Source organism: Scomber japonicus, chromosome 22 (genome assembly GCF_027409825.1).
Source record: "Scomber japonicus isolate fScoJap1 chromosome 22, fScoJap1.pri, whole genome shotgun sequence".
NCBI lineage: Eukaryota > Metazoa > Chordata > Actinopteri > Scombriformes > Scombridae > Scomber > Scomber japonicus.
The window spans coordinates 4,776,207-4,792,429 of record NC_070599.1 but is presented as its reverse complement, the minus strand read 5'-3'; the positions used below and the strand labels follow the sequence as shown (position 1 = coordinate 4,792,429).

General features: G+C 36.5%; 2 protein-coding genes across 2 annotated transcripts; both read right to left on the bottom strand.

Annotated features, from left to right (window-relative positions):
- Positions 1–1,446: 1,446 nt before the first annotated feature.
- On the bottom strand, positions 1,447–6,158 carry trmt10a (tRNA methyltransferase 10A). Its single transcript, XM_053343846.1, has 7 exons — positions 5,837–6,158; positions 5,305–5,476; positions 5,136–5,207; positions 4,969–5,043; positions 2,428–2,577; positions 2,204–2,309; positions 1,447–1,993 (listed from the first exon to the last, which is right to left on the bottom strand). Exons 1-7 carry the CDS (start codon positions 6,010–6,012, stop codon positions 1,806–1,808), a joined length of 939 nt encoding a protein of 312 aa, XP_053199821.1. The 5' UTR covers positions 6,013–6,158; the 3' UTR covers positions 1,447–1,805.
- An 8,617-nt stretch (positions 6,159–14,775) lies between these two features.
- Positions 14,776–16,191, bottom strand: LOC128384295 (zinc-binding protein A33-like). The gene has a single exon (XM_053343845.1). It carries the CDS (start codon positions 16,189–16,191, stop codon positions 14,776–14,778), a length of 1,416 nt encoding a protein of 471 aa, XP_053199820.1.
- Positions 16,192–16,223: the final 32 nt, after the last annotated feature.

Here is a 16,223-nt window from a genome sequence, read left to right as displayed (position 1 = left end):
TTAAAACGACAGTGGTAAGAATGTAGACTAGAGTTGGTCCTGCCATTTTCTATTCAGCACCAATACACTTAATTAGGAAAAAGGCGAATCTTACCGCTCTGAACTTTAATTCAACCACCACTTTCAGTGCTTTTCGAGACATTGGACTCTCCTATTAAAAGTGATAAAAACAAACTAACAAAGCTACGGCTACATCTCACTGAAGCCTGTACTCTTCTCTGGTTTAGCGTCGCCTTACCTTGTTACCCTAGTTACCACAACGTCCGGTGTAGTTGCCACAGCAACCTGAGTTGAGCCACCTAATATGGGAGACATTAAGCAGTATCTCTCCTAAAACGTTTTCAGTTTCTTTCCTTTACAGCTTATCCGCTATGACTATAATGTGTCGCCATTGAGGTTAGTGGCCTTTAATTGGCCACTTGGTTCCAAGGTTCGTCAAACCAATTAGCGGGAAATATTAGCATTAAATATTAGCATCAAATGAAGCATATTAGCAAAAGCAAAAAGTCAGAGAAAGGTGACTAGTCCCGAGAAGTCGTCCATGATAGGGGCCTCAGCAGCTAGGTCCCCAGTCAATTATAGAATAATTTTTAATATCAAATATTTCGTCCTAAGCAGTATTATCATTTTCAAATCTGTCTTCATAGAATAGTATAATAGCTGCAGAGCTGTTAGCAACATGGTAGTATAGTTCAGTTCATTAATGTCTCAGACACTTTCTGCTCTTGTGAGGCTGGCATCTCATACTGTATATACTGGTACAATAGTGAGGGTTTTATATTTACATTTATTAACATGTATTTTGGTCTGATATGTCCTAATAATAGTGTAAAATTAATTAGGGATGCACCGATATATCTGCCGATATTCTCCTTGATGACTAACGTCAGCCTATCGATAAGTAAGATACAATTCACCCATGTCAGTGGCCGATGTTCCGGTTATTTGCAGTCAGACTCTGACAGTTGTAGCAATAGTAGCAGTAGATATGGAAGTACAACTATGCAAACATTTTCTTCTTAAGTAGTTAATTGTTTAGCAGACTAAAGGGATTTTGAAGCAATTGTTTTTTTTTTTAGCATGACTGAGTTTATGCTCATCAAAATAATGTAATGAATTACTGTAAAACTATTCAGTTTGTTTGGATTGTGTTTGTTTTTTTACAATCATTTCTTTGTTTACCTGCAGAATAAATAATAACAAAACATCATCCAAAACAATAAAAAAAAAACCTGTATCAATATATATATTGGTTATTGGTCAAATTCTTGTTTTAAAAATGGTTATCGTGTCAGCCCAAAATTCCACAATCAGTGCATCCCAAATATTAATATATTTTCTCTTTCAATTTTAATACTGATGACATTATTCTCTGTTGTACTCTTATAGATTCTTGTTCTGCAGAAAATATATGTTTAAAATACTAAAAGGAATTTCAGGGCCACTGACATTCATGGTCATGTGTAGTCTTTATGCTGTTTGAAACATTAATTTGGCACAAATATGAGCTTTATCTTTCAGCTCTGAACAAAAAAAAGACTTAGAATTATGTTCTTGAATGTACACCAACTGAATATTCTAGCTAAAATTGTAGCAAATTCAAAATGTTCCATTTAAATCAGCAGTTCAACTAAGTTCTGAGCCATTAAAATAGGCGTAAATTAAAACTTTCAATAAATATGTTGAGTAACAAAAAAATATGATAAAGAAACAGGAACATCACTCTTTCGAACAGTCCTAGCATCAATAAATCCAAACGTAGTCTTTGTTTTTATAGCATCAGATGTCCAAACTTATGAGCTGTTTTAAGCATTTTTCTCAGTTTGGTCTGGTGTGTCAGGGTCAGAGTCTGAGTCGGAATCCTCCTCGTCTTTTTCCTGAGCGGCTGTTCCGTCCTTACTGACAGCCACCGCTCCTTTCCTCTGAGGCAGGATGGTGAAGAAGGCCTCCTGCCAGCTGCCCTTCTCCAGATACGCCAGGATGATCTCAAACACTGCGAGAGAGATGAAAACACTTTCAAAACCAAACCAGAGCATCTGAGCATTGGGAACAAGTTTGAGAGTCAAACCACTTAGCCATTTAACCATTGTTCATACAACTACAGCTAGGAACATTAAGAATCGTACACTAAGCCCTTCCCTCTAGTTACTACACTGCTTCAAAACACCTGATATCACTGCCACATATTGCTATTAGTGCTCACCATGGTTGACTGCCAGAACCTTCCGACTGTTCATCTTGACGAAGCTGCTCAGAGGAAGCTGAGCATGATCGATCCCCAGCTCCTTGGCTTTGTCAAAGGTGATCCCCTATGAACCAAACAGAAGACTGACCAGCTCAAAATCAGGAAGTAGGATACAAACATTACACTTGGAAGCATTTTCTCCATCACCTATTCAGCTTAGTCAGTCAAACCAGCAGACTGACCTTATGGTGGTTGTGGTCCACCAGGCCTCCGATCACATAGGCCTTTTTTGGGTCCAGCTCTTCCAGTACGTTGGGAGAGTCAGACGTCAGGTACACCAGCTCTTCCTTAGCCACAACTTCACTGTAGTGTTCTGTTGAGATGGTAATATCCTGCACACACATACACATACAGTACATTAAGGGGAGTCCATGTAAAAACTGAGGGGTTTATCTGTGCATGTATACAGTGTCTTATTAAAAATCATTTCATTTCATTATTTTATATTTCCCTTTTATGCATTTATTGAGTTTCTTACATATAATTGCCTCAAGATTACATGGGTGGTTCCATACTATGTTCTTTGCAAGAAAAATTAATTATGACTATTTTTGTTAAATTATGTGTTTTATTAAAATGTATAGCACCTATGGTCTTCCCGGGTCAATTTGACCTGGTCACATTTAGTGCTGTAATGGGTCACGCTATTGCGCTTTCCAGCACAATACACACACACACACACACACACACACACACACACACACACACACACACACACACACACACACACACACAGCTACAGATGTGTAAACCTGATTTCATCACAACTTCTGATCTACCTACATGGGGCTACACACGCACACACATGCACACACACGCACACACACGCACACAATTTCAAAGCTACAGGTGTGTAAATCTGATTACATCACAATTCTGATCTACCTACATGGGGCTACACACACTCAAACACACTTCAAAGCACTGGGCTTTTATATTGGGTCAAAACACAAGCTACACCTTTGATATGCCTTTCCCCAATTGGGGACAAGATAACAATAAACAAAAGACAGAGTGTATAGCATCCTTGGGGCATTTCACATTTCACTCTGAGACAGCATGAGGAAGATGACCTACACTATATCACTGGCTTGACCTCATTTTGACCCCTTTGGAGTGTCAGTGGTGATCCAAAAATAAGTAATAATTTCTGCTTATTTCATTGAAAAGCATGGTATGAGGTGTAAAATAAGTTTAAAATATGTGGTAATGAGTTGGAATGAAGTTGGCTAAAAATATGCAACAGAATGATGTGATCATTTGACACTTTATGCTTCATAAACAGTCGAACTAGACAGGTTAATTTGACATTTCATGTAAATGAAGTCTATCACACCGTACATTACAAAACAATAATGTAAAATATGTGGTTATGTGTTGGAAACAAGTTGACTAAAAGGTGTAACACAGAATTGTGTGATCATTTTATACTTCATGCTTTCTAAACAGTCCAACAGGTGTGACTATTTGCTGCCATTAAAACAATTTAAGTGGTTTCAAAACAATATCCTGACTAAACTTTGACATATACCAATCTGTGGTATTCCATCCACTTGTGTGCCTCTGATCAAAACCATGGTGAAAATAATTCAGAATTTCTGCTTTTTTAACTCAAAAATGAGGTATACTGTTATGTAAATGGGGTCTATCATACCATATATTACAAAAATAAGTGTGACATATATGTTAATGTGTTGGAACCAAGTTCAATGAAAAGGTGAAACAAAAAAATTGATGATCATTTTATATTTCATGCTTTATAAACAGTTGAACAAGACCGGGTCAATTTACCCTGGAGGACAAGGTGCGTAGTAAAAATGAAGACAATACGAGGGTTAAAATGTAACGTGCTTTATAAATAAAATGTGTTATTATTATTATTATTATTATTATTATTATCATCATTATTATTATCATCATCATCATCATCATTCGTAATAATAAATAAAATATTTATTTACAGTAGCCTTTTATATTTAATTACTGAACTTGTTTAAATGATGACATGTATTTTTCCAGCTACATTAAAAATCAACATGGAAAACAAAGTGAAGGTGTGTAATATTACTAAGAGTAGCATAGAACTACGTTTATTCCTAATCCTTTTACCTTGTCTTTTTAACATATGTTTTGCATGCATAAAATAGGAAATACATATAGTGCATGTGTATTTTATTTCACTTTATTTTTGTTTGACTTTTTTAAATGTAGGCATCTTTAATCTTCCATATTGTGTAAATGCTACTGAAGGGAGTTTTATGCCAAGAGAAAATTACACTAGAAAATATGATTTCACTAACAATATCAGTTAAGAATAGAATTTCTTTTTCTAAATTATATTCTTTTTAAGATAACTTTTGATGCTATTTAGAAATCAGATTACATGCTCTGCATTTAAATACAATAATTAAATAATTTTACATAAATTTGGACAGTCACCATGTTGTTCAAGTTTGACAATTTACGAATACACCTTATATCACATTTCACATTTAATTGAGAAAAAGTAGTGTTTAAATCTACAGACCTGTAGAAAATGTTGCTTCACATAGTTTCTCTTCTCTGTAAAAAATATATTTGAATCTATTTACCATTTTGCAGCATTTTCAATTACTTTCCATCCAAGTGAATACATGTTGGCAGATTTAGACTGGTTTATGTTTGTCATTCATGGTGAGACTCACTCTAGTGTTAATTGATTTGGTACAAATCTGGCTGCCTACCTTCCAGTTTACCCATCCTTTGTCTTTTGCATCCATACTCTGTTTCAGCTGTCCTCCGAGGCTTGTTAGATGAAACTGGAGAGAGCAAAGCAGAGGTCCATTCATGCATCCATGCATTAGACAGGATTGTCTCTACTGATTTCATGTGTTCATCAGTATCCTCTCACCTGGACTGGATGTAAGGCTCGTCTGTTCTCAGCGTAGCACCTCTGGATCTGTTTGTGAAGCTTGCAGACATCCTGAAGAGACAAGAATGTTGATCGATAAAAGCCAAGTAATATCTCTGAATCTACACATGGTGGATAACCTTCTGAACTGTCTCCTAAAACTGCTTACCTTGACCAGCATGAGATCATCAAAGCTGCAGTCCACCACCAGCCTGAGTGAGCTGGGCATCACCTCTCTACGTAGACGTTTCCTGGCACTGTGGGCTTCTCCTCCTCCCTCCTCTTCATGATGATTCTGCCTCTCCAGGCGACGCTGCTGCTTCCTCTCCTTTCGTCTCTGCCTGCAGCGGAAAGCACAGCACAGATACTATCAACATGAGCAATGATGTGACACTAAACTGCAAACTCTCCCATAACCATCAATCACACAACTACACTAAATTAAAATACTAAATTTGTCACTAGGTGCAAGTCAACCAAGTTAAATTGTCCGATTTTTGAATGGAGTTTGGCGTGACAGAACTAGCCTTAAATAGGCAGACTTTTGAATGGAGTTGGGTGTGACATACCTCTAAAGTTAATAATTTGATATTCAGTTTAAACAGTACAAAGTGCATTATATGCTACACTAACAGACAACTGTAGACACACCTAAATGCAGCAATAAAAGCACGAATGAGTGTTAAAATAAGCTTTCTTACTTTCGTAGCTCCCTCTCTTCTTCCCATTTCTGCTGCTTCAGGAGCTTCTTCCTCTGCCTTTTGGACAGAGTCTGGTTTTCTGCTGCAGCTTCTCCATTACTGCTCCCAGTCTTATTTTCTGTGTTTTCATTGTCCAGCTGGGACGAAGCCTCACTTCTCACACTGTCATCAGCCATCAGTGCAGATAGCTGAGAGTTAGCTGCCTGCTAACGTTTCTGAAGTTAGCTGGTTGACAAGGCTTGGCGGGAAACTCACTGGTTGCATTTAATGGTCAATAAAATATCGTTACTTTTAATGTCACGACAACGAAGCAGTAAGAAAGTAATCACACGCCATTCAACTGAGCCACCATTCCACATGTATGTTATTGTGGCGCGTAACTGACGTCATTTAATCGCGCCAGATGCATTCAAATGCTGTCGGAGGTTTTATGGACGGTTTGACACACTTCTAAAAAGAATTGTACTTTCTGCCAAATAAGTAAGTTATCGAGTTGTCACATTCATGTTCGGACAGTACACAAGCTCTCTCATCAGCTGATGATGCCATCTTGTTGTGTCAACGTATTAAAATAAACGTCCAGGTTAAACGTGGTTCAATTTAAACAAAGTAACTTTATTTAATTTATTTTCTACAACGTCAAAAACAACACTGGTCACCTTAAAATACTGACTATGTGTTATTTATTTGCTTACTTGCGACCAAAAGCCTCTTGAAGAAACAATAAAAATGTTCCACAATAAACACTAAAGGAGAGGTTTTTACGAGGAGCATATGAACGCAGCATTGTGTGGAAGCCAGGAATGGTTTTATTTGTAGTTTAAAAGATCACACAGGAATTTAATGAAATCAACAAATCTTTTATAATTAACTTGTGACATTAATCTGATTTGAATGAATACTGCTGAATGTTAAATTCGTTAAATTCCTAAAGAAACAGAATTATATTTGCATACTGTATACTCTACATATTTATATTTACGCTTTAAAATCTGTGCAATAAAAAGTATATTATCATTCATCACTAATATTACTTTTGTACACAATGTTACTATTTTGTTTACTATATGTTTACTACTATCGTAGTACTATCTTATCTTATCTTACCCGCATGCATGGTTTGATGTGTACAGTCATGAGAATCTTAATGTCCACTTCCTAGCTTTTTTCCCAGAGCTTTCAACCATAACAAACTGTTTCCATCAGAAAAAAATAACAAGCTTAATCTGCTTTCATATATAAAGCGTCCTTTACACAAGTTAAAAAGTAGTCATAATTGGCATTATGGATGGTCATGAGTTTTTCACTTTTTAATAAACCATCAATTCTGCTTGTATGAATGTTAATAAAGTAATTAATAAAGGAGTCCATCCATTAAGTATTACTGAATACACAAGTTACTGTGTTGATGCATTACAAAATATCCAGAGACATACAATATGTGTGTGAGGTATGGCTGTGGTTGTGATGGAATGTGTTGCAGACACATTGCAATTATGCGTCTAAGTGTGTACAGTTAAGGCTCTGCAACATGAGACTGCAGTTATCCACCTGCATCCTCTCCTAACCCACTTATTATATGGGCCCACAGCCAGCAGAGAAGCATTTAACACTGACCGCTTATTTAGCACACATTCCAGTATCAACAGTGCTAAGCCACTTTTCAATCTTGCAAAGTTAACAGTGCTGAACAGGATTTTGATAAAGATAGAATCCTTAAAGCAGGAGCCACACTGTCAGAAAGCTAAGAGCCTGGGGCCATACAGACAGAATGGCATTAATTTTTCTTTTTTTTAATCAATGTTGATAGTGACATTGTCCCATCTGTTATCTAGGAGCACTTCTTCCTTTTCTTTGTGTTTGCAAACCCACCAAGTACCCGAGTAGGATATATTACACATGAGCACTCTGCTGGTTTGAACAATCTATTTTGGCCAAAAAATCCTTTATTCGCATGATGTTTTTTCATCAATTGGCATGGTAAACAGAGCTGATCAGCAGACTGGTGTGACTTGATTGGTGGGTTGTGTTTGGCCCATGGGCTGCCAGTTGAATAGGCTGTCCAGAAAGGGTCATTAAATGGACATTTTCCTCCATGTCCAGACCAGTCAATAAATAACCTCCCTTATTCATTTAAAGGAATTGTTCAGTTTTTTGGGAAATGTTAGACAATTTTAGACGATCATAACACATAATTATATTACAGTTGATGTTCCAGAAACCAACTGCCTGTAAGTTTTATCAATCTTTATGTGACAAGACGTGTGTCTTCTACATCATTAACTATGTACATTCGTTTCGATTTTTCTTCCATAACCGCAGATTCATACAGATCTTCTAACAATGGATTCAAAACCTGGAACAACTTACCTGATGCTGTGTGTGGTCGCTTGTGGTCAAGTGTGCCACCCGTGTCACAGGTTCAGCAATTGAGGGATTTATTGATACAGCTAAAAAAAAAACAGCAGATGACTCAAAACACCATCGTGGTTTAATGTGGTTGCCAATGTCAAGACATTTTTGCAAGGCCAAGTAAAGAAACTACAAACTAAGTCTCCAGTTAAAGGACCAGAGGAATTTAGTGCCTTCAAGTGGAACATAACAGGCAGAAATGGAATATAATATTCATTAATCTGTTCTAATTAATGTGTAATCCCATGAAAATAAGAATCATCATGTTTTTGTTAGCTTAGAATGAGGTCTACAGATGGAGAGGGTCCTCTTCCACGGAGCCCACCATGTTGCAATATCATGTTTCTACAGTAGCCAAGAATGGACAATGCAAACACTGGCTCTAGAGACAGCCTTTTGCATTTTTTCGCATTTCGCAACCTCACCACTAGATGTCACTAGATGTCACTAAATGCTACTAAATGCCTCTAAGTTTTAGATAAATGACTCCTGGGCATCAGTGCCCCCCACTCTGCTCGTGGAGATCTACTGCCATGCATGTTTTAGGTATCTCCCCACTCTAACACACCTGATTCTAATGATTAACTCGTTATCAAGCAGCTTAAGCTTGTCAAAGTGTGTTATACTGGGGAGATATCTGAAGGGCAACATGCAGGGCAGTAGCTCTCCAGGAGCAAGGTTGGAGACCATTAGTGTAGATCATTTAGACAGTTAACGAATGAAAAAAGCTGAGCAGCAGGTCTGTAAAAGAGTTCTGCATTTATTGAATTTCTACAATGCACAAACACTTTTAACATCGTGTGATGTAAACATCCTTAGCACCCCTGACACAACTTTGAACCAAGAGTGTAAATCTGAAAAACACATACAAATTAAAAACCTATAAATCGCCCTTCTTTCCTGGATAAAACAACTACATATTTTCCATTGTATCTTTTCTCTTTATTCATCTAAAGCCACATCCCGCTGCTACACATTCACCACTTCACCCCCTACATTCCAAAGTCTCTAAAGTCTCTCTCCCTACTTTCATTTACCTTCACAAGGCCCTGATCTAGACCTTTGAAAAAAATATTTACACTTGTACACTTTTTTCTATTGTACAGAAGTTTTCTTCATGCACATTCAAATAATATGAGTGTTGCAATAACCACAAAACATAGCAATGGTAAAGACGTCACCACTGTCTGAACAAACAAACATTTCATAGATTTAACTGTATTAGTGGGACCAGTGAGTTCATTGGCCAACCATAATATGAACTTCTGAAATTCATATTATCACATTAAAATCAAAGTGCCAGAAACTATTGAAATGTTTTACCAATTGGTATACAGGAAGTGAAACAATAGCATCTTTAAAAAAATCACATAATTTTACACTACATTTAGGATTTCTGGGTATACAAAGAAAGGTCAGCTCACCCAAATTACAAAAAAAAGAAAAAGAAAACAATTCATTCATGTGGATGATTTTGGTTGTACTCATCCAGGTGTTGAATTCAGTGGAACTGTTTAATTATTAATTGTAGTACATAAAACAATTAATACAAATAAAAAATGTGTACACAGTTCACAAGGCTGAACTGTGAATACTGTGCATGGTATTATTACACTGTGCATGGCATTATTACACTGTGCATGGTATTAATAAACCATGCAAACTAGATGCTGAACTGAATGGATAGTTTAAGGGAAATAAAGTAGATTCTTAAGAATATGCATCTGGCATTCAGAGTAATAAAAGAGTTTTCAAGTATTGTAATTATGTATTTAATTGTCATACAAGCTAAATGAAAGCATGGACCAATAACTGTATATGTTATCATGTACTGTATGCTGTACAAAACAAGCAAGTCAGCAGCATGTGAGGCATTATATTCCTCTGTAGCACAACATCTCAAAAGACCTCACCTGACCTGCATTTTATGACATACAGTATAAACAAGGCTGGATTAGTACCCCCAGGGGGCCAGGAACCCACTCATTGATACAAACTAACCACAATGTATTGTGGTCTGCTTACCCAATCATCACTTGCCCAGCTATCAAACTGACAAATAAAACAGTCAATTGTGACATTTATTTTCCTGGAACTTTTATTTTACTCCAATTGGATAACGCTGCTGTCGAGTGGAAACCTTGTAACTTTATATTTCATTTTGGACATACAGCATTGACAGTGATGATAACTATCAATATCAATAGAATGGGTCAAGCCTTGTGCCATATTTCTGTGGAGCCTGGCCCAAAAAAATGTGCACTTTTTCATTTTCTCCCATCATTCAGGGCCCCTTTCTACTCAAGGGCCCCTGGGCACTCACCCAGATTGCCCTTATGATAGATCTGGCCATGAGTATGAATTACGCTTTACAATAGTATAGGATTTGTGCACAGTGTGTAATTTACACTGTGCTGAAGCTCACTCTAATATGTGCCACTAAAGTATATTACAGTATTCCATTTTCCTGACATGGATTATTAATCTGTGCTTTCATTTAGCAAGTATACTTTAACATATTACATTACTTTAACACTATTTAATACACTACCCTGTACAGTTTATGTATGCACAGTTTATTTAATTTCCACCTCATTTCTTCCTTGTCATATGACACTCATGCAGTTTTTTCTTTTATAACAAACACAGCAACCATTATAAAATTGTTACTGCAGTTATTATAAAGGAATGCAGATGTTAGTTGATTTTAATAGTGTAACAAACAGAAACGTAGCATAATTCCAAACGTAGCTTCAGAATAAAAGAGCCATGGACTGGCCAGCAGATCCACAGATTGTGAAGTATTATATACAAACAAACAAAAATGAAATCATTGTTAATATAAGCATTAAGAAATTTAAGATCAGATGGGGTGCAAATGGGTGCTAAGGTACATCAGTTTAAAGATCATACAGTTCGGTTATCCAAGAGGCCCCTCTTTAATATAATACTGTACTATAATTACACCATAACTTCTATATAAATGAAGAAATGTTATGATTTAAAAGGAGGACAAGTGCATGATGAGGGGCCTATAGGATGTCTACCACTGTACAGACACGCATTAACAATAATGTGTTAATGAATTGATGGTGGTTGATTAAATGATGACACTTCTAGTTATATAAAAAATGGTGACGAATGCTGACCTTTAAGCAATAGCAATGACACTGCATAAAAACCAACACGCAAAAGATGGTAAGAAAAACACTGTTGTAAATATTATAATGCAATAATGTTCTGTTGAAAGTTGAATCTTGATTGTAAGAGATACTTTTGGTAATTATAAATGTAGACCTAATGTCTGAGCTTATCCTCTAAAAGTATATTCCAAAATAGTAAAGAAGAAAAATGACATGATAATATAGAATTTCCCTGATTGGTTTAGAGGATGTCAGTGCAGTTTAGATATATATATTAAGTGACTTTCAAATTTTTACAATAAGATAATATAAAACAAAGCAAGAAAAATATACTTTATACACATCTTGTACAAACTAAGAAAGGTGAAGAAGTGTAAATGTGGACTTTTATACAAGACCCCGAAACATCACCTTTAGGTAATAAACTTAACATATGTTGCACAATGAAGAGATCCAAACCCAGAGCAGTCCAGCATCCACTCAGTGCTCCACTCTGTTGGGAAAGGAGGAGACAAATAGACACAAAGTTCCTATTAATACAACATTAACAGCTGAAACTCAAATATACGTATTTACTAGAGCTACAAGAAAACTTTGTTTCAGCACATGGAATGTTTCACAAGTGCACAATAGGACGGTAGAGTCCTGTTGTCTCACCAAAAAGCATTGTGACTGTATAAAGAATTACATGATGCATTACATGATACACTCTGCCTTTAGACAAGATTAGTGCTGTATAGAAGTTTATTAATGACAAAACTACTGAGAAATAAATCAAGATTTATTCAAACACCAATTTGAGATCTAAGAGTACTCTGAGACAGATTTGTAATTCCAGAACATATTTTGACCACATTCATAATGTCTAATATTCAGACTGAATCACCATTTATTTTTAACTTATCTATTAAATCTGACATGATATTCATAGCCAATTTCTGCTTGAGAGGTATCCTATTTTGCCTAACCAATCAGAAGTGATCCATGTATCTGCCCCAATGTCTGACACAGAGGTGCTTACTATCATAGGTTGCCAATATAGGACCAGTAATTCACTGATGTATGGTGGAGCCACGTTGTGTAACACAATAAAAGTAATTTAATTGCAAAGTTAGTGTAGCTAAGCCAGCACCACAGTGATATGGGAAATGTTGTACGATTTTAGTTTGCAATTGTACAGATGAATTTTAAGCTGATTGCCAATATGTATCACCTTCTTGATTACAATAGTCAAGATGCAATGAGACAGAACAATTGATGAATTGTTTAAGCTGCTGAAAAGATATGGTGGGGTGTAGTTTGACTGTGTTAAAAAAAGGGCTGGATATTTCATATGATTTAACTACAAGAAACTATGACACATCTACTATGACATCCACTAATGTCTTTAAGAAAATTCTGTAAAATTGCTATATTTGAAGCTTCCTCATGCTTCACTAGGATGTAACTAACTAACAGACAATGTGCCTTTAAAGTGGGTAGAGGGAGAATAAGAAAATTCTGAGAATTGACCCATGAGGAATTCCACAGATCAGAGGAGCACAATCACACACTTTGTCACCAATGGAAACAGAGAACTAATGATTAGATTAAGTAGGAAGAAGCCAGTTAAATGCAACCCAGTTGAATAGTAGTAGGGAACCAGGTTTACAATTAATTCAACTTGAGTAAAGTTAATGTTACAAATTCCTGGAATAAAGTCCATGTTTAGATTAACCAAGTAACCAACAGTCAGTGTTTGGTTCTCTCACTTCTGTCAATTACATGTACATTATGCTTTAGGTTCCTCTTACAAAAGTATTTGCAAGGCCATGTAACTCAAAATACACAACAACACTCTGCTAACCAAATAAAAATACAAATATTTCCTTGATATTTTTTGTCTATTGACTACACCTTAAATCCCTATAATTATAAATAGAAATACTCTACTTGGTATTCTGGTTAACTAAGCACTTTGCGTATCATGTACAGTATTACAACACATCAATACAATCAGGAATGCCATAGGAAAAGAGTTAGCATGATGCTAATGAGCGTAAATATACATAGCATATGCAGTATAACCTTGACTGACATACTTAATCAAATTAATTTCAATATATAGCAGTTAAAACCTCAATAACACAGTAACAGTATTAGCAAAATTCAACACACCAGTAAAATGTAACATATCTTTGCATGAGCATTGCTAGCTCACTTTGTCTAGGCAGTGGCATTTTAATTACATTACAAGACTAAAAATGAACAAAAGACATATTTATCATGAAAGAAATTTTATGCATTTTTTTTGCATTTATACCATTCTATAGTTATATGTTCCCTTTAAAGCATCTATCCTCAAACAACAGGCTAACAAGTTGGAAAACAGGCAGTGTTTTGCTTCACTCACTTCTGCCATCTGCCAAAGCTAGTTGTCTGTCAAAGTCTATTTGGAGTTCGGTGTCATTTTAAATATAGCAAGATTATACCTTGGAGTACCTTGCAAATTAATTATCTATGGGTTTTCTATTTTGCAACAACACATTTTTAAATAGTGGAATTTAGATTAGTGTTGTGTGTCTACATTTTGTCCTCCAAGATGGTAATAGAAACATAATTTTAAATTTATTTTATACATTGATGTATATAGACAGCCATGGACCTTTATGAAAAATTGAAAAACAGAAATTTTTATTGTTCAATTTTAATTTTACTTTTATGGGTTGTTTCATGTAAATGTTGTCCTACAACATAACAACATAAATAGAAACAAACTTTTTAATTTTACTTCAATAATTTCAATTGAACATAGTCATCCTTGGCCTTCTGTAAGACACTCATAAAACTTTAGTGATTGCATGCACATATTGCATGCCTGTAGTTTGATTTGACATCTTTTGACACAATTTGTTTTGCATATGCAAAACACGTTATATTTACAAACCTGGATTCACTTGCTTGCTAAAACATGCTAAACCCTTAAACTTTTTTACTGTACACTTCCATCTTTTAACTTTGCTAATCACTGCTCACTGTTATAATCATTAATGAGCTCCCCTACTTTAGGGTATTTAGTAGGAAAACACAACACTTCTTTGGATTCTCATACACACTCTGTCTAGGCCAATGTGTATTTCTAAATGCAGCAGGTAGAGATTCTTTCTCTGTACAAAAATGTTTTTTGTTTTAAGTGAAGAAATTGACACTAAATCATAGCTACACACAAACATCAGGCGACTGAGAAGAATAAAACAGTGGACATAAAATAATGGACACGCAAATAGATATTCCTTAAAGTAAGTGGTATTCTTGTTGAAAATAGAATCACCTCATCATCATCATCATCATCATCATCATCATCATCATCATCATCATCATCCTGACAATCCCAAACATAATCATCTACATCTTTAACTTTGTAGTGACTTTCACTGGTAATATCTTCAATGGTTTTGGATTCAGAGTACTAACGAAGGGAAACACCCGCTCAGTAAAAGTGTGTGTGAAGGTGTAAATGTGTGTGTCAGTGTCAGGATCAGAGAATGACAGTTTTCCTCTGTTCCAGTCCAGAAGCACTCTGATCCTCTGGAGAGGCTTCTTTACTGACAGTTCTTTATCTATGAATGATGGAGAGAATGCTCTGTATTTACCATCACTTAACCATACCGCCCAATAACCACTCAGAAGCTCTCCTGTACGTGGGACAGAAACATTTATCACACCCACTCCCCAGTTTGTTTCATTACTAACTGCAACATCCCAGCTGTGAGTTCCAGAATTTAAGTCCTCAGAGCCCAGGACTGTGGCGTAGTCCTCAAACCTCTCTGGGTTTTTTGGAAGCTCTCTCTTTACCTCCCTATACATCACACTGCTCAGATCTTCAGATACGATGAGGTTTGGACTAGCAGTGTTTGGATCCAGAATCACAGGAGAGGAAGAGACCATGTCCTTCATTTTGTTCCAGATGTTGAAGGTCAGGTTGCCCAGGTGTTTGGCCACATCTATCAGAGCTCCTGATGCCAGCTGTGGATCATCCAGCAGGGGGTGCTGCTGGACTCTGTTCAATGCAGCCTTGTAGTTGTGCAGAAATGAGACGTCTGCAGCTCTCAGTTCCTTCTCTGTGACTGTGATTATTTCTGAAAGAGCTGCTATCTCTTTGCTCAGAGCATCAATCCTCTGCTTCATCATATCCCTCTTCTGCTCCTCTTCCTTCCTCAGAGCAGTGATCCTGGACTCTTCTTCCTTTTGTAGAAACTGATTAAGCTTCTTAAACTGCTCCCTTATCTGTCTCTCTGTTTGTTGGGTCTGATCCTTAATGTGCTCTGCTGTTTGATCCCAGTTAACTTTAACTTGATTAAATTTCTCCAGTTTGTCCTGTAAGGGCTTCAGAGTTTTCCTGAGCTCCTCCTTGTGATCTAGTGCAGCCTCATCAACAGGTCTGAATCTGTGGTTGGTGTGTGCCTTTGAATCTCGACAGACAACACACGCAGGCTGCTGATGGTCCAGACAGAAGAGCCTTAGTTTCTCTGAGTGCAGACTGCACAGAGCTTCAGACTCTGCAGGAGTTTTCTCTTGTAGAGAAAGTTCTTGTAAGAAGGCTTCACACAGGTTCTTTAATACCAAGTTAGAAGGTGGATCACTTTTAGAAGATTTTCTTTTACAGACTGGACATTCATGAATTTGTTTCTCGGTCCACCAGCGCTGCAGACAGTCTTTACAGAAGCTGTGGCTACATGACAGCACAACAGGATTTTTGAAGATGTCTTGACAGATTGAGCAAGAGAAATCTATCTCTGTTCGAGAAACCCAAGAAGCCATTTTTGAGTAAAAAAGCAACAGACAGAAACTTC